Genomic DNA, 19,260 nt, shown 5'->3' with positions numbered 1-19,260 from the left:
GCCTGTGGGTGGGACATGGGTGAATGGAGTGTGTGATGAATACGCATTCTGTGTTGTGGATGTCTAGTATCTGGTGTTTAACACAATGACTGAGACAGCCCTGCCCGGACCTGGTATGAATGGAGGTGGAGTGGTGAATGGCTGAGTTCTTGTCCCAATACACACAACTTGTTGTGAGTGTCTGGAGAGAAGTGAATGGCCTGAATGCACTATGCACCTGATTGGCTGCCTGCCTGCATGAATGCCCTTCACAGTGATTGTATGATTGAGTATGACCCAGTGGAATGAATGGGAGATCAACAGTATATCTGGGGACCTCTCACTGCTAGGAATCATGTTCAGAAGCTGAAGTCCACTACGACGAGTAACTGGAGTAAACCTGAAGCTTAACCTTGAACCCCTGCTGGAAGAGAAGAATTGCTGTTACCCTTCTTCATTGATCTGAAAGCTGCTGTGTCTCCAAGGACGGACGGAGAGAGGACCTGGTAAGGCGCCCTCTTCCCGAGCTACGAGGGACCATCGTGAACCAGGTGATCTTTGCCAAAGCTCCTTGGTAGACAGACCTACGACAGGCTGCTTACCGGAGACTGGGACTGCTGCGGAATCCCTAAGAGAAGCGCCCGGACTGTTGTCCGCCACTGTCGACGACCACCATAGCCGACCGGAGCCACAGTGCTCCCGTTGCCTAAGAACTTTCGATCCACAGACGCTCTCGTCCGCACCGCTGCCCGCCTTATCCTGCCTGAGAAGTCCAGGCCATCGATGCGCCGAGGAGCATCCGCCGGTGGGTTTGCCGCCACCCAAAGACCACAGAGACGCTGACGACTCGACTCCTTTATTGGGCCACAGTTCTTCAAACTCTTTGCGGTCCTGAACTATCAACGTCGAGGTGCCCCGCACGCCTCTTCCTTGCAGGACGTTTACGCTTCCCGGTCGACGAGCACTGCTAGAAAAGAAGCTGCCACTTCACTGCCACAGTTCACCCTGTTCTCCGTCGGACGTTCGACACCCTGTGACTCCTGCCTTAAAGGGAGGACACTCAAGAAGGGCCATCGATTCCCCGATGAGGAACGCTAAAACGCCAGGTTCTTTGGGGTTGCAGAACTATTGGAAAGTCTCTTGTGAACAATATATGGACTGGGCTTGTGATATATCTTTATTTATTCCACAGGTTGCCCAGGTGGGTGGGGGATCTCCACACAGAACTGTGTCTAGTGGTAGGGGCCAGTATTCTGCCAATTGTTCTAACCAACTGCTTTCCTCTTATATCTATTGTTGGTTTCGGTTACAAACTGATTTGTGCGCCGTTTAACTGTACAGTTGATGCACTTTAAAGAGATCTAATAGTAATTGTGGTACCACGTAGAACTGTCTATTTGCCATTATAGATAACCGAGTACAAAGTGAGTTATCGTGATATTGTACATAACCTTGAATATTATATAAAGACTGTGTTTTAACTAATACAGTGTGTGGACATTCCTTTGCCAGTGCTTGGGGACTAAACTGTACTTAAGAACCAGCCTATATCACCTCCTAAGAAGCTAGCCCTTGTTTGCTCGTCCATTGCTACCTTATAGAGAATCTTGGCTGGGGTCCTCTGTGCCTCTCCTCTGCCATGTAGAGAGCAGAAGTACAGACACCCCCCTCCGGTCTTTACAAAGAGGCTGTGAGGTTGTCAAAGCGATGCATCGCTGGTTGTTTCTTCAGATCGCTGTGGTGCTATCTGTTGAGAAATACATTTGATTGATCGAGTTAAAACAGTCAAATAATCCTTAAGTTCCTCATCTGAAATGGACGCTGCTCTGTGAGCATCCGGGGCCTTCCTTACAGGAGATGAAAGCATGTGCATTCGCTGGCTTGTTAACATCTCATGTGACGATAAGTGATGATCCTTACAGGGCTGCGTGCGCAAACTGAATAAAGCAAGGGGAAGACGGTGCACCCAATTTCTCTTAAGGGTGGCACACGACTTAGATAATTTAGCCTTTAACAATCCATTGATCCTCTTCACAGCCTGGGGGTGGTCAATTGTGCACATATGATGCTTGATGGCCAATAACGCAGTTACTTCTTTGAAGAGTTTGTTAAAGAAATTGGTACCATTTTCTGACCACAACACATCGCAAACACCCCAGCAAGGAAACACCTCTCTTACTAAGAATTTGGCAGTGCATTTAATGTCAGGATGTGCACAAGGACCTGCCTCAACCCACAGGGAGAAGGGACGCACCACGACAATTATTTATCTACACCCGTTGCACCGCTTTCCCAAATCCACTTAATCTATATGGAGCTCCCGAAATGCCCCACTAGGGCGAGGTAATGTACCGTGTATCATTCTTAGGGTGTGACCAGTACTGTAGGTCTAGCATGTGATGCAATTCATCACTATTTTGGTAAGCACTTCCTGCAGATTGGGGTGAGTGACTGAGTGAAGATGTATATCCTAAATCTGGGGAGGGGGCGAAACCAATTACTCAATTATTGCTAGCTGCACGTATTACGATTGCTCGCCTCTGGTAATCCCCAGAGGGACAAGATTTCTCGCTACGGTAGATCAAAGTATGGGACGTGCTCGTGGCGGAAAAGGTTACAGCAGCAAAGGAAGGCAAACTTCACCAATTTATGAACTTGTGGGCTCCCCTACTGGACTATGACTAGAGCTACCCGGCTTTAACATTCAAACCCAATTTGGTTAGACTCTATCTGCGGTCAGGTGTCACCTAATAGGACCTGTCGTGGGTGTGAGGGAATTCTGTGTGGGATTCTTTGGGGGGTTGGAGGGGTGAGAGGGACTGGTGGAGGAGGGGGGGGAATGCCTGTCCATCCTGAATTGTGCAAATGGTAATATATATGCTGAATAATATTTTTGTATCCATTTTCATGATTGTAATTTTCCATGCTCCAACTGATTTAATAAAAACAGTTTTAAAAATGTTTAAAAAAGTACTCTCCTGCCCCATCCCACCAAACAGTCCATCTTTTGCTTTTGGTATGTCCTTCTTAAGCGTTCCTACCAGTCATTCGCTCCCTTTCCCATGTCGCCCCCTATCAACACTCTCACTCCACGCACACACTCTCTCCCTACACACAAGACCCACACCACTTCTTCCACAGGCCCTATCTTGGCCCCCTCTAACTGCACATTCGAAGTTAACACTAAAACAACAAGCTAAATTAATAAACTAAAATAACCAGTAATTGATCTTATTCCCCCACCCACAATATGTTGGGCACAAGAATTCGAGCCCTCTAATTATATGGAGACCCTAGTTCTGTATTCTTATCTTTTTTTCAAAATATGGCACCATCTTTTTCCCTGCCTCGGAAAGGATTCCACTTCTCCATTTCTCTTCTCATAGACTTATAATAATAATGGAAAAAATATATATATTTGCTACATGCTATTTACACACTACTCAACTCCGTCACGCACCATTCCAACATGTGTTCACACCCCCTCCTCGTCGAAACACACACAAACCCACACACCTTTTCCCTGGTTGCCCCAACCTCCCTCTCATCGTCCTCCCCCATTGTTTGCGCCCGCAAGTGGTGTACTTACATCTGCGTGTTCAACTGAGCTCCTCCATCACAGGGTTCCATTAATGGCCTGCACAATCCTAGGAGATGCGCTCCACTCCAGAGAGAAGACAGGAATTCTGTCAATACAGCTCATATACACCACTACGGGTTGCACGATTGGGACTGGTCGCTGCATGTGGGCGCGGCCCCTCTCGATGTGCGGCCTGGAATCCTCCGTTTCTGCAGAAAATCTGGCTTCACGTCAGGGTCACCAATAAGTAGAGTAGCTCCTCAATGCTCACACCAGAAAAAATACAACCCACTAGGGAAAAAGGTCCAGCACACCTCTTACAATTAGAACAAGGTTTAATCTCACAAAAAAACAAGTACGTGTCAGCAAAGAACTCTGCTGCCATGGAGCCCTCTGACAAAAATAGCATAACTAATGTGTTTTAAGGATACACAACGTCACAAGTGAGGTACATCACATAGGTTACAAATGCATTTAGCTGGTTGGTGCTACCCTACACACATATGGCCTGCTCCATATGGGATGCTAGGTGATTGGTCCTAGCATCTTCTGTCCATTCCTTCCACATGGGATCTTCTTCCAGCTTCCTGTGCAAATGCTCTAATTGGCTATTTAGTTACACAATTCATTATTTCATAGCTCTACGGTTTACCTGGTACCAAGGTCATGAGCGAGGCGGCTACTTCCAAGGTCATGATAACTTCTCAGAACTATGTGAACCCCTGCTCCATCCCAGACACACCGGCGCCTCCACAACATTACCACCTGCAGTCTACATTTTGTACCTTCTCCCCTGGCAACTTGCAGCACAATTCACATGAACTGATGGGGGCAGCCCGTCCCTGCTCTGATGTTCTTGATTGATTGGCCACTTTACAATTTTATGGCCAGCGGTCTTGGGCTGGTCAGTGCACTAAAATGCTTGTGTCCTGGGCTTTGGGGGTCCCATTCCGCTATAACTTAAAGATCTGGAATGGTGAAGGTCTAAATCCCTCAAACCCTTTCTCATTGGATAGCTCTTCAAATATCATTTCCAGCCCTCTCTTGGCGTTGCAGGGCACCTTCTTTATGGGTTACATGCACTAATTATAAGACTCAATGAAGTATGTGTCCTCAAGGAATTAACCTTCTGCAGGGCTGCCAGGGCTGCGAGCAGAAAATGCACGCCCCCCCACGTCTAACCCTCGGAACGGGTTTCGGCATACTAGCATAGCCATGGCACTAGGCCTCAATTTCAAGATGGCGTCTAACTTCTAAAATGGAGTCTCATTGCACATGTGATATTAGTAGCAGAATTCACTACATTTCCACTACAATCCAGCTTCTATGGTTGAGCCCCCTCCATTCTCCCAGCTTCCCTACTGCATCTCCTTCTACAATTGCCTCGTCCTAAATCATTGAGGGGCCTGGGACTTCAACCCCCATTCTCCAACACCAGTGAAGGTTAAAGGGGGTGGGAGGGGTGGCCAGACTGTTTGCTTATTCAACATCTGTCCGCAAAAACCCAGTCATTACTCATAACAGTAGCATTGCAGGATCTTGCACTACTAAATTTGCACTACTAGCTCCTATGCACTTTACAACGTTACACACAATTGTAAATGTAATGTCTTAAAGGGGGGAGGAGGGACATTGGCTGTCTCTGTAGTGATACATTATGGCTGTGAGCCCATTGTGACTAACGTGTTTTGCAGAGGCGTTTCAGTCAACACTGTAGATCATGCAATTAACGTGAACATTTCTGTTAAATAACATCCATTGGCTTGCTGTTTTACTGGAAGAAGAATGAGTAAGTGGCTGAGCTCCAACAGCGACTGAATTTGGAAGTCGTGGGATTTAGCATTTGTTTTTAGGCCCTTGGACATAGGATGTAATAACCACCATTTATATGCTGCCATTGTTTAAAATAAACAGAAGTATAAAGTGGAACGTGCCCAGGTTGGTGAATTTGCATCACCCTTTGAGATAAGCTTTTCCCCAAACCAATGAAATTAAAATGACACATTGAGGCAAAACCTCACCCTATGTTGCTCTTCTACTCGTCATCCCCCTGCATAGGAGGTTTCAAGAGTATTCTTTTCACAATAAGGTGTGGCAAAAGTAACCTAAATCAGGTATTCACGGGCACATGTATTTGACCAAATGTTTTTTTGTTTATCATTGGGCCTCATTACAAATCGCCCGGTATGGAAACAACGGTGGCGGTAAACCCGCCGCCACCGTTGTTTCCATGCCGGGGGATCACAACTCCTGCAGGAGGGAGGAGATGTTCCCGCCAGGTCTGACCTGGCGGGTTTAACACCGCCCGCCTGCAGGCGGACGAGGAAACACCGGCAGCATTACGAGATGCTGCCGGTGTTTCCATGATCCCCGTTCCCATTGAGCCCCATAGGACTCAATGGGAATGGGGATTAACACCATTCCGCCTCCGTGATTCCCGGAAAGCCAGGGTTGTAATGCCCCAGTAATTCCGGGAATCACGGAGGCGGAATGGTCATACGAGTCCGGCGGTAACCAGGCGGTTTTAGCACCTCGGTTACTGCCGGACTCGTAATGAGGCCCATTGTCTCTTAGCCTCTAGATAGTGTTAATTACACTATTCTCATATTTTAATACTTTACTTTATCACCCTGTGATGTGATTTGTCCCATGAAGAAGTTTCTAGAGTGTGCAAGAGAACCAACACATGTTGAGGCTTTGGGGTAGCAAACATATTGACTCTTCTGTTTTAGATATTGAGGAATCCAGGTTTGTACTTGTACACTATTCTTGATGTGTTGGAATTCTACCTGTTAGCCAGAAGAATGAATTTCAATGTAAAAATATATTTTCTACATATTTTTGTTATGAAATATAAAGTATTCTTAGCGGCAGGAGAGGGGGCATCCCCACCCCATCCGTATGTCCCCTATGGTTGGTTCAGTCTCCTTCACTATGCTCGGTGGCTAGCGCTAGTTTGTGGGGGGAAATCTATATGCCCCTCCAGTAAAAAAGGCCACAAGCGACTAGTCTTCCCAAGGCTCAGGCTGAGTTCCCTGTCCATAATTGGAGCCATTTATGAACTCTTTAAACCAGTTTTTGAATGCACACGCTGGTTGGGGTCAGCTGAAGCACATTGCGCAGATTTTGATCTCCTAGCGAACTTCTTAATTCGAGCACGTGAATCCCATGTTAACAGAGTTCTCTTTCAGGAGTTCACTACTACTTATGAGCACATGCCCATGGTGGAGTCTGGAAGGTGTCCCGTAGCCAGGCAATGCTTTGGCGATGCATGTCTCTGAAGATAGCCCAGGTCAAGAGTACAGGGTCATGGTCAGGGTTTCTGAACTCACAAGAGAGGTTCCTTCAGTCATGGCCTTGAAAAAAGACCGCTCTTGCCTCTCACCCCGTCTGGTAGCAATGCACGTTTCTGTCATCCATTCTTGAGCTTGCCACTGCCCACAGATTGCACTTTGCCAGCACTGCTTTTCATCCTGTCTGTTGTCTTATTTCGTTCTGACATCAGCAGAGGGCAGAATGACTCCTGTACAGTGTGTCCCCTTAGGATCTCAATGCATGCACCAGAACAGCATCTCTTTTGTAGATGGACGTGCTCACTAAATTCAAGCGTGTACGTGGCGGGATTGTTCCTATGCCTGGAAAGCCATGTACTCCAACTCCAATGCATGGGGGTTCACAGCTCACACCCATAGAAGTCCAGAGGAGTCCATATCCCATTGAAACCCCCATTCTCTGTCCCAGTCACTCTAAACTTGTCAACTTTCAGGTCGCTGCCACCTTGCTACCCATGTAACGTACCTTGCCCAAATGAGGCTGATTGAGAACAAAATACAGAATCATGCAGGGCATATGCACATGTGCCTTTTGTCAGTCCAAAAGAGTTTGACACATGGGCTCAGATGCTGCTTTAAGCATTGATTGGGTACCTCTGCTCAGTGTGATTTTAGTTTGGAAGTTTTGGGGATTTTAAACCATAGTGCCGTAGCTTACATCTGTTCTTTTATTGAAATGTATCAGACAATTAACTTGGATAAAACAAAAGTTATGATATAAAATCCTAATAAGAGAGCCAACATCAAAAACATTAAATGGGTTGTACAAGAAAAGCCCTTAGACCGTGTTCAACAATATACATACTTGTGTGTGGTGATCTCCGATGTTAAGAATGAAGCGCAGTTGTTAAACTGGAGGACGAAATTGGACATCACCATTTCCCAATCTATTATCATTCAGACTGTATAGGGGAAATTTTCGACAACACCGGCTCTAACATATTTTCCACAAAAAGTAACCCCTATCATGTTGTATTGCTCTGAAACGTTGGAGATTTTATCGGAAACTTTATGGTGCAGATTTGAGGCTACATTTTGGAAACGCATTCTTGGTCTTCCAAGATGTATTCCAATTGCTTGGTTTAGAAACTAATTTGGACTGATATCCTTGTATGCGCGATATCTGTGGCAACTAATATGTAATGTTTTTCTGCATAAGAAATATAGCATAGCAGAGCCTTGCATGATCAAATCGCAATTGCCGAGTCACAGATCAGATTTCTTAAGATTGGGATTCAATCTATGGCCAACTCAAGAGCGGTTGACTAGACACAAGATCATCTCTCCACAAGAGAACTTTTATCGTTGTAGAGTTAAAATGCAACCTGAGACCTTGCGCCATCTATTAGTAGAATGTAGAGCCTTAAGTGACAAACGCTCTATATTTGAAACCAGCAGTGAAAGAGTTCAGAGAAATGACTTCAGAAACCTTGTGGTTGATGATCATGTGCTGATTGTCTACTCCTCTTACACTTGGTGCAATTAGATTTTTAAAAGATTTAAAAAGATTTGAAGTTTTATGTGGACAAATTTAATGGACTGTGATGTTTAATAATCTTGATTCGTAAACTTTTTATTCTAATGTGTCTTTACAAGTGTTTCTTTTTTGGGGGTTTTCCTTTCTTCCTTCTGTTTTCTTTTTTTTTTTCTTTCTTTTTAACACGGTTGAACATTGTTATATAAGTAATGTGTGATGTATTTTTCAGTTTTTATGATGAATTATTGTAAAGTTCATGTATGTCAGCTTAATCAATAAAAAAAGTATGAGACCAGTATTTTTAGCATTAATGATTGAGAGAGGTATTGTAGTTAGTGTGATTATTATTTTAAATGTGCGTATTTTGTAATCCATTTTGATTTCTTGCATGGATACTCATTCCCCATGTGGAAAAATGTGTAGATTACAATTGCAGGGGTCACAACATCATCCCTCCTTTGAAACGGAACGTCACATGTTCATGAATTGTGGATTGGATCTATGCAATGTTAAATGGAAATTACAAGGAATATTGAGGGGCTAATTCACAGAAGTGTTTTATAATGGCAAAACCCCATTGGAAAACGCTCTATGAATAGGGGCATAAATATCCATCTAATCACAAAATGGATAGCAAAATGGGAACACTAAAATAAGTTACACTAACCAAAGTAAAATCCTGTTTAAACAATTCATGTTAAAAACGTCAGTGAGATACATTTGAATAACAGAGTGGATGCGAGTGCTAGCACTGGGGTTGACACTATTGATTAGCGCAATATCACTGAAATGTCATGAGGTCGCAGATGTGAACAATTGTCATGATGAAACTAACATTCCTTCTGTGAAATGTCAACCCTGCAATGACCCGGGGGCTGCATCTGAACAACAAAACATGGCAAACTAGAACCTGTGAACCTCTTCATCCTAGATCACCTTTGGTTCTCCACATGTTTGGGAGTACAACTCCAGTGATCCCTCACTATTGACTATGGTGGCATAGGCTGATGGGAGTTATAGTCCAAAAGATCTTAAGAGGTAAAGGTTGTAGAACCATGCTAGCCCTAGCATTGGTGTAATAGAAGGCCCCACCATCGCATGGGGCCTGTCTCAGCCCTCATTCTGAATAAGGTCTGGGAGGGCTGGGCTGGGACCTTCTATTGCTGGATGGTGTGCGGAAGTGGGTGCTATGCCTTTGGCTCCCATGCACATGTCACACTGAAACTAGGAAGATTTCCCTGCTTCCTGTCTGTGACGAGTGCGTGGGCTAGAGGCTTGGAGAGAAAACTAAGCTTCAAGCTGGAAGCAAGTAAGAAAGCATTTTTATTTTGTAAATGTTTGTATGTCCGAGTGTGTGCGATTGTGTGTTTTGATGTGATGTGTATGTATTTGTATGATGTATTTATGTATGGGAGTCAGTGGGTGTGTTTGAATGCAGTGTGAATGTTGTGGGTATGTAGTGCGTGAATGCAAAGGAAGTTGAATATGTGAGCAAATGGTTGGGTATGAATGTGATTGTGTGCATGCGAGGCATTGGTCGCCCAGGGGCAGGCATGGCATTTTTTCTGGGCATCTATGATATAATTCATTGCCTCTTTGGGCCCACTAGCGTTAAGCACTCAATTTCTACTGGGCCTTCATGATAAAATAAGCATACGTGTTTGTGGGTAGGCTCGCATTTTGGTACAGCCAGACAAGTCATTTCTTACCATGGCAGGACATTTGTTACTGGGAATCTATGCAAAATTGGCAAATTTGATCATACTCCTCCTTCACCTCTTTGACAGGCAAAAGTCCTTCAACGCCAGAACTATGGCAGGAGGAGCTATACAAAGCAAGCATGATAAAAGTTATGTTGCTTGACTGTCTTTTTATTCTAGCCAGTCTAGATATATCTTGCTGTGGCATGCCATTTTTTTTTACTGGGCATATCGGCTTAAGCAAACATAAGTGTTATCACGTGTCTAGACTGGCCTACATTGGTGCAGTCAGATTGGACATGTTTTCTTAATGTGGCATAGTATTTTTAATGGGAAATCCAACAGGAGTGTTTTCAGCAGAGCCAACTTGGACATGTTTTCTCATAGTATCTTTACTGGCATTATGTGAAAAGAAAACATGAGTATTTTCTTATATGGTAATACTTGCATTTATTGGTGCAGTGTTACCTAAATCCGGTAAATTCCCAAGCTTTTTTTCTCGGGGGTTCAGGACTCAAAGGAAATTCATTCAAAGCAAACAACAGAAGGTGAGTCTGATTACCCCTCTTTCCGTTGCCTTAATGTTGGCAGCGTGACGCTCACTTACAAACTATACATATCCCATCTAGCTACTAAGGGACATCATAAACCCGATACAGGCACAAAATTAGAAAAAATAAATTCACTTTTTAATATTATGGATAAAAACAAGGGCGACAAGTGCCCTACATATAACATTACACATTTACACAGTACACAACTTGTTACAAAACCTTATTTCCATATAACAACCAGAGTACAAATGCCCTCATGGCACAAGGGGGTACAAACAACACAAAATGCTTGATTTGTATATAAATCCCACAGTTAAATCATGAGGGTATTTCAGATAGATGTCAACATGTTTCGACCGTTTTTTTATTTCGAACACTATCCCTAGTGTCTTAAAACTCTTTTCTTAGGCCATCTTCAGGACACGATTCATTCAAAAGGTCAACAAAGACTCTATACCCCAGGGTTAGAGAAACACTTGTGTATAGTCATGTTACAAATGCCATATCATATCATAGGGTTGATCAGCATGACCACTTTCTACAAGAAATATATAAAACACATACCACATATAAGTTACAGGCCTCATTCATTACAAGGGTTCAAAAAATCAACAAACATCAATAAACATTACGGAATGTGTGTAATCCATGCACTCACAATACCTATATTAAAAACATATTACACAAAACATAAATGTACAAGCGTCACTGAAACAAATAGTGTAGCATCAAGGCAACGTAAGCGAGCTGTTCTCAATTTAGCTCTTTCATTTAATTCAGGGCTCAATAGTAGCTAAAGACTCTATGAATACTTCTCCGATCAAATGTATTCCAAACAAAGCCAGATTCATTTCTGTCCTTATCATAAGGAGCTCTCATAAACTCACATATGTCACATTTTACTTGTGGAAAAAGGCTAGGCGAGTCAAAACCCTAGCCCTAGGACCCCAAAATATATAGGGTAAGGGAAAAAGGAAGGGGACACAAGGGGGGGTGTGGAGGGGAGGGAGAGAGAGACCAAGAACAAGGGAAGAAACTTCATCAAGCAACTAATTATTTCTGCATGTTGCATCATTAACTTGATACATTCACAGTTTATCTGACACGCAGTGTATCACAAACTAGGATGGATCTCTGTATTTTCCTAATGAAACACCTGTTTATCTTCAAACTAAAGGGCCAGAACTTCAAACTTTCAAAACAACGTGTATTCAATGTCACTCCCCTATCCACATCATGTGGCAACGTGTTTTAACACTTACTTTTATAGTATAGAGACAAGTTATGTATTAGTCCCAACACCGAGGTGTGACAACTATGACTCGAGACCACGTGTCTTTTTGCATTTATTAACGCCCATTTAAAAAAAGGAGGCATTCGCCCTGGGGTATAGAGTCTTTGTTGACCTTTTGAAGGAATCGTGTCCTGAAGATGGCCTAAGAAATGAGTTTTAAGTCACTAGGGAAAGTGTCTGAAATAAAAAAAAATGGCCGAAACCTGTCGACATCTATCTGAAATACCCTCATGATTTAACTGTGGGATTTATATACAAACCAAGCATTTTGTGTTGTTTGTACCCCCTTGTGCCATGAGTGCATTTGTACTCTGGTTGTTATATGGAAATAAGGTTTTGTAACAAGTTGTGTACTGTGTAAATGTGTAATGTTCTATGTGGGGCACTTGTCGCCCTTGTTTTTATCCATAATATTAAAAAGTGAATTTGTTTTTCTACGTTTGTGCCTGTATCGGGTTTATGATGTCCCTTAGTAGCTAGATGGGATATGTCTAGTTTGTGAGTGTCACGCTGACATATATCGGTGCAGCCAGCATGGAAGAATACAGACACAACCAGCATGAAAATGTTTTTTATACTGGCATATATTTTGGGGAAAGGCATCTTGAAAATGTGTTGTGTAATTCTCCTGCGCACTTTTGGTGACTTGCATCTATTCTATTTCATGAGTTACCCTTCAAAACTGATTGCAAACTGTCTGGCTTTTTACACAATGTTTAAGAGAAACGGTGCTGTATAATGCACCATTTAAACTTATTAGTCATAACATTTTCTTGGTGGTGAACCCACCCTTCTCCCCAAACCCCCCTTGCTTGGTTCGTTCTCTATGGCTATGTTCACTGGCTCACATATTTATGGCAACGATTTACGCCCCTTGAATTTAAAAATTCACCAACCATATATGGTGGCTGGTACACTTGGGTTCCCTGGGCCCTCTTGTTTATATGCTATTTGAAAGAGTTGAGCCTTGATTAAAAACTAATTTTAAAAAAACATACATCTTTCAACAAGTGCAGTGTGTGGCATGCCTCTGTGGCAGCATGCTCATCATGGGCAAGACGCATGCGCAATAGTCAGGGCTGCGGCGCAGAGTGCGGCTTGGCCCCTGCTTTGTTGAGGAGCATGGGAAGTGTGGCCCAAATGTTGTGCCCCTAGATAGACCTGATGCTGTGGCCAGATCCTTGAGTCAGCCCCTGCATCTTCTTGCTGTAGATGCTGTCTTCGTTTTGCTCTATCTGCAGTGAGCAGGCTAGGAGTTCCTTGAGCGTCACACATTATGTTTCAGGCTTGTTTTCCAAAGCCGCAACACCTGCTGTGAAAGTCAGTGGGAGATGACGAGGCTGCTAATGCAATACAATGGGTGTATGTTATCTGCAGCGAGCACAGGCGTATCCGTCGCCGAGCTTCTGGCTTCTGTTCAAGTTTGCACAGGCGGCTTCCACCCAAGATGCACTGCCCAGGTTTTCTCGTTTTGTTTAGGAGGCTGTGTATTCACAGGGTTTTTGTGAGCAATCGGGCGCACGTTCAGGCAGATGATTCATACGGTCTCTGGAATTATTGACACGGCGCGCATAATACCCCCCCCAGTTCATTGAATTGCACTGCCCAAGGTGCACGGCTCAGTGGCAGCTCATTCACGCACCTGATGGATGGAAATGTATGAAGCCGTCCACATTGCATTCACCCTGGTGGGATGAAAGGAATGTGTCCTTGCAGCAGTATGAAATGGGAGGAAAAGGGTGTTTCTTACGCAGTAAGCAGCCGCTGGGTCTGCAAGCAATGTGTCCTGCGATACAAGCGTGGGCCGGGCAGATGCCCATAAGGTCAAACGGGGCTGGGCTGGGAAGCAAAGAAGTCCCTGGAAATAATGTTCAAAGTGGCCCCATAGTAAACATTTTCAGAAAGCCCAAACCCTTTTCCTATGAGAAAATGTGGAAATAACGTGCAAAAGAGGCCCAGGGTGCAGAGGCTTACTGGGAAATCCGCAGAGTTTCCTATAGGCCAATCCACCCTGAGTTCAAATGAACGCATTGTTCCCTGGTCCAACTCATTGCTTCTCCTTTCTTCCACAGCTCACACTCCAGACAACAGCTTCCTTGGGTTTGTTGTGGAGCAGCACCTTAATGCCAGTGACATCAGACACATTAATGAGATCAAAAGGCAGAATCAGTCTCTTGTTTACGGCAAGGTGGACAACTTCTGGAAGGTAAGAGGTTTCTTTATGGGGGTGGTATATCGTCCACCTATGTTTTTATTGGAATACTACACTGTAAATCTTTATTGCGCAGTCTTCATTATGCTGGTGTCGGGTCTCTCCCAGCAAAGTATTAACTGGGGAAGGGGTTAGATATGGTAGTGAGGCAAAGCACTGCCCTACCGCTCAGTCGGTCATTACTTAGCTTGGAGTGTACAGTATTACATGTTATTTCTGTTGTAAAGGAGTCTTGTGATAACAGCAGGTAGCCAGTGCTGGGCCAGAAAAGGCTCCTGAGCCGGGGCCCTGTCGGAGCCCACCCTGACTAGCCCCAGCCATGCTGACACATGAGGCAGCCCGTGTAGCAGCTGCACGGTTACACGAGCGGCCTGCAGTTGTCAGCCCTACGGAGTACGGACACCTGCAAGCAGCAGGTGCAACTGTGCTGTGCCGGCTACCTGATGGATCTGTAATCTGAAACAGGAGGATGGCTTTTGTTTCCGAGTAAATGGCCTTCACCCAGCGTGAAGCCCCTAGGCTCCTCACGCTGGCTGATGGCTATTTACTCGGAAACAAAAGGAGAGCTGGGCAGTCCAGCCCTCCTCCTGTTTGAGTACAGAGCCATGGGCAACAGGCAGCACTTTCGTTCAAGGAGAGCCCATGGTAAAGCATTGCACCACCTGGCGCCTTGAATGAAAACGCTCCCTGCTGGGTGTGAGCTGGGGCACACTGGTGTCACAACTTTGGTGCACCCAGCCCCTTCTTTTGTTTGAAAGGCGGGGATGGGCGCATCAAAGGTAATCATGCCAGTGAGCCCCAGCTCTGCTTCTTTTCGCAGCTCCCACCCCTTAGGCGAGGGGGGCTCCCGATAGTGGGCGTGGCCTAAGCACACCCATACTTAGGCCACGCCACCTAACGGGACCACCCCCCTCAATTTCTAATTACACTTAAAGCACTGCAGGTAGCCAGATCAAGTCCAGATTGACTCACCCCTGTACCCTGCAGGAAATCCTGCTGCAACATTTGAGAGCAGTAGCTAGGGGGTCGGGGGGGGGGCATGTTACATGTTTTGTCATCTAACCAGGAGACGTGACCTGTTGGAGGGCACTAGTACTATCCACCCTGGTGCTGGCATCAATCCAAACCCTCTCATGACTCATCCAAACAACCCCTGCCTCTTGATCCCTCAGTGCCGGAGGCCTTGCCAGCACTGCCAGCAGTGGAGAAGCTGCAGCTTCACTGGGCAGCTGCACGGGATTCCCCTTTGTGTTCAGAAGCAGATATGCCCCTTCCCATTACAGGTCCTCCCTCCTGGCACTCTGGCAGAATGTTATTGCTCAGGGAGTAAGAGATGGCTACCCAGGATTTATCCAACGCTTCCAAGAATCTACCGCCATCCTCGTGAGCGCGCCTGCTTCACCCTATTGGCACCTAAACGCCTTTGAGTGCCTCCTCCAGGCTGTGTTGAATATGAAATACACCTCCTTTCTCTCAGCTCCTACTCGGCTCACCTTCCCCATGCGATGTTCAAAACTGCAAATAAATACAATATTGATATCTAGTAGTACTAACTGTCACAGAATTTGTTAAAATTAAACTGCCTGTGTTTTCCTCGTCATTGCACAGGCCTTAACTAATACACATGGGTACTACTGTGTTCCATCACAAGGGTGTCGTTCTTGTGTGAACGGGACCAGAGCCTTTCGTGCAGCAAAGTCACTCAAATTTGAAAGCGCAATGCCAGCATATGGGAGTGTGGTGTGGCCTCCACACACTGGCTCTGCCTCTTGGCAACCCCCAACGCCCCTCCTCCCCCAATTGTATCTTTTTCAGTACCAGTGGGATTGGATGCCTGTGCAGCAGTGTTCGTTTTTAGTTCTTTATTTGACTGCTCCAAGTACCCTTCTCTTTAAATCCTGCCCTGCCATTGTTTCTCATTGTTTTATGTCCGGACAAATAGCTTTTTCTTCCAGCAGCTTATGCACTTGTCAGTTCTCAGCAGAGGTCAGGCATAGCACTTCAGAACGACTTGCTGGCGGAAACGGCCAAGGTTTGGGAAATACTTTGTTTGGCTACACCAATAAATGAAAAGCTTAAAGCTGGCCTCCACCAAACTGTGTCTTTCAGTCACCCGTTGCCATCCTCATCAGATGTAGAGAAGTAGCAACGGCCTCTCTTTATCCAAAACCACCGGCTGGTTCCTAATCTACTTTTTCTAATGTCTCTTCTGCGCCACTGGGATGTTAGCTAAGCTAGGCAAAAGGTCTATGCCAATGTGTCGGGCCAATGCTGATGCCAGGTTAGCAGCTGCAAATAAGAACCTGTAGAAAAAGATATTGGACTTGCAAGGTGATCTCCTTTTTAAGCACCACCTAGCTTTCCATTCAGGCCTGGTCAGTGCCCGTCAGATCGGTGTTTACTTGTTGCAGGCATCTGTGCGCCATATTGGAATGTCTGCCGGAGCTAGGTCCGCAGGTGCAGAAATGTCTCATGGCCTGGATCTGGGCGACGAAGTTCACAGAGAATATTCAAGAAAGCCTCTAGACCTTTCCTTTGTGGGCTCAGAGTTCTTCTAAAGCAATACAAATTATGAAATAAGAAAAAGATGTTGCTGCAGACTGAAAAGTCCTTGGTGGTACTAACAAAGAAGTTTCAGAAGCAGTTTTATTCCTATTCTGGATCTAGGCATGACGTTTGGTCTTGGGCCTTAGGTGGATTCGTAGTCTTCTTGGATGGGAGGCATAGACATTTTGGACATTCACCCAGATCCCAGATTACAATGAAAACAAGCAGATGACTTCCCCCAGATTTTTCTTTTGACTGCTTCCCTTTTGTTCTGTAGGTGGCTACAAGTGTAAGTGATGTCATTAAGTGGGTCCTGTGATGAATTGAGAAAATGTGTCCCTTCTCCCCAAGAATGACCCCCTCTGAGACTAGGGACGGTGAGCCTGCTCTGCAACACCCTCCATAGGGGGTTTGAGGCAAGTGGGACTTCACTGGGAGAAGCTCCCCCTTGGGGAACAGGGACTCCCATTCCTGTGCGGAACTCCCTAAACCAATTCACTTGATGACATATATGGGGCTATCTAACATATCAAATACTTCCAAGTACAGAGACTTGACTGAAAAAGTTTAAATTTGCCATCATCGGGAAGAAAGAGAAGTTGTCTCTTTTAACTGGAAATCGCCAATCCACGGCAACAAGTAGGTTAAAGAAGAAGTACTCAACAAATGAGAGAGAAAAGAGAGGGGAACGCATACTGAAGCAATCTGGGGAGGTTCCCATGTAGCTTAACACCAGCAGGAGGTGCAACTGCAGAGGAACGCAGAGCCTGAAAAATCTAAAGTTGCTTGGGACCAGCAAAGCAAATGCTCGTAGCCCGTCATGTGGTGGAGACGAAGGCAGAGACAACTGGAGTCAGAGATTCAGCCGTGATGTGACCATGAGATCGTCACGTGGGCAGGCTGCCCATGCAACAACGCTTACGCCACTCCGAGGAAGAAACAGCATATCGCACAGCTCCCGGTTGAGCTACCTAGAAGCTGGGGGAAAAGAACGAGAGTTGTACGGCGGGGACGCGGGTGAGAACAAACCGAACGTGAGATGGTGAACACGAGAAGATCCCAGGCCTGTAAGAATCCCGTAGATATTCCCAAACAGTGCGGAAGGTAACTGGGTACCCGGGTCGAACAGGAGTACAAAAAGGGACTCATTATATGCTCCAAGAAACTCCTCCTTGTAGAAGTGAGAAAAGCTTGGTACCAAAGTTAAGAAACTTCAACTGCCTTAATGCAAGAATGAGAATAAGTAATGTATGTGAGAGGGAGATCAACAGAATAGCAATAGTAGGAGAAACTCATTTCAGTAGAAGTGAGAAAGGCTTGAAAGTAAGGTTACGCTTGAAATGCCTTATTGAACAAAAGAGAATAAACCGCCTTGAGAGGAGGATCAATAAGATGAGGATACCACTACCCTGTTAAAAGAGGGGAAGTTAACCCTGCGTCAAGAGTCAGAGTGGTCTTCAGTTTGTCATATTCTTTCTCTTATATTCCAAGGAAGCCTCTTTGATAAATAAACCACAAGTCAAAACAGGACAAGAAACACTGAACTTTAAGTCTCCAGGAAACAAGAATCATGCAGGAAACTATACTTTGCCAGCTTATGCAAAGCCCATTAAGATTGATCCAACTATTTGACAAGGGTCAAAGAAAGCCATTTCTACAGAGGAAAGTAAGGTCAACAAACTCATTAGTGAGCTACACAATCATTTAAGGTAAGTCACAAAAGACTCTTTAAAATTGTATGTAAACAAGAAGACTAAATACTAAGAGAAGTGATGTAAAGCATCCATCAGTAGAAGGGAGTCCCTTTCCTGCCCTTAGTTTAAGTTAGTGGTAGGATCCGTTAGCATTAGCTTTTTGAAGGTTGCCATATTCCTTTTGGACCTTCATAGATCACTGATGAGCACCTTAGTTATATAGGTAGGAACTACCCCATAGCGATAGTTTGGCCTTCTTATTATTATTTAATAAATACAGCTTGTAAATGTCCTCCGAGGGTCTCTGTCCGTCTTCTGATCTGCCACAGTCTACAACTCCCCTTTGGGAGGCTGGGCATCATTTTATCATTTTTTAGCAGACCTGTGGGCACTCTCCATGATCTCCACAGGATACCGGCTTTCCTTCCCCCCATCCTTGCCTCCTCTTTATCTTCAGGGAAGTTCAGCTTTTCTTTGCAAGAAATTAGCACATTGAAGGGGATTTTACACAGGAGTGAGGTCTGGGTGTTCCAGAATTTTTAACGTCTTGAAAAAGAACCAGCTTGGCCTGCGGATGGACCTCGATCTTTCTTCCCTCAATTGTTTTCTTTAAATTAAAGAGGATTACTACTGCCCATATTCAGTCTGCCCTGTGTCAGATTGGTTTTGTTCCCTGGTCCTGAAAGATGCCAACTGTGGTGAGTCAAAAGGAGGACACAGACTCTGAGATGGTATGGTGTACGTTTATTTACCCAAAAGAAGATAGGCCTAACTTTCCTTATGACTATGGGTGGTCCCTGCCTACTTTACTAACTAATGTGATCGTCAGTCTGTCGTGAAAGTCAAAGAAATAAATCTGCTGTCCAAAACTAACCTAACTGACCCTACAAC

At 44.9% G+C, this 19,260-nt stretch overlaps 1 protein-coding gene across 4 annotated transcripts in view; it reads left to right on the top strand.

The window, feature by feature from the left end:
- The window catches only part of MGAT5 (alpha-1,6-mannosylglycoprotein 6-beta-N-acetylglucosaminyltransferase), a 1,044,542-nt gene that overhangs the window by 699,165 nt on the left and 326,117 nt on the right, over positions 1-19,260 (top strand). For all 4 annotated transcript variants that reach the window (XM_069616573.1, XM_069616570.1, XM_069616572.1 and 1 more), the window contains one exon: positions 13,989-14,122. In XM_069616573.1, the coding sequence (XP_069472674.1) occupies positions 13,989-14,122 (134 nt within the window). The remainder of the gene's footprint in view (positions 1-13,988; positions 14,123-19,260) is intronic.

This window comes from Ambystoma mexicanum, chromosome 9 (genome assembly GCF_040938575.1).
Source record: "Ambystoma mexicanum isolate Mex_15411 chromosome 9, UKY_AmexF1_1, whole genome shotgun sequence".
NCBI lineage: Eukaryota > Metazoa > Chordata > Amphibia > Caudata > Ambystomatidae > Ambystoma > Ambystoma mexicanum.
The sequence above is the reverse complement of the archived record's forward strand: the minus strand, read 5'-3'. Positions and strand labels throughout refer to the sequence as shown.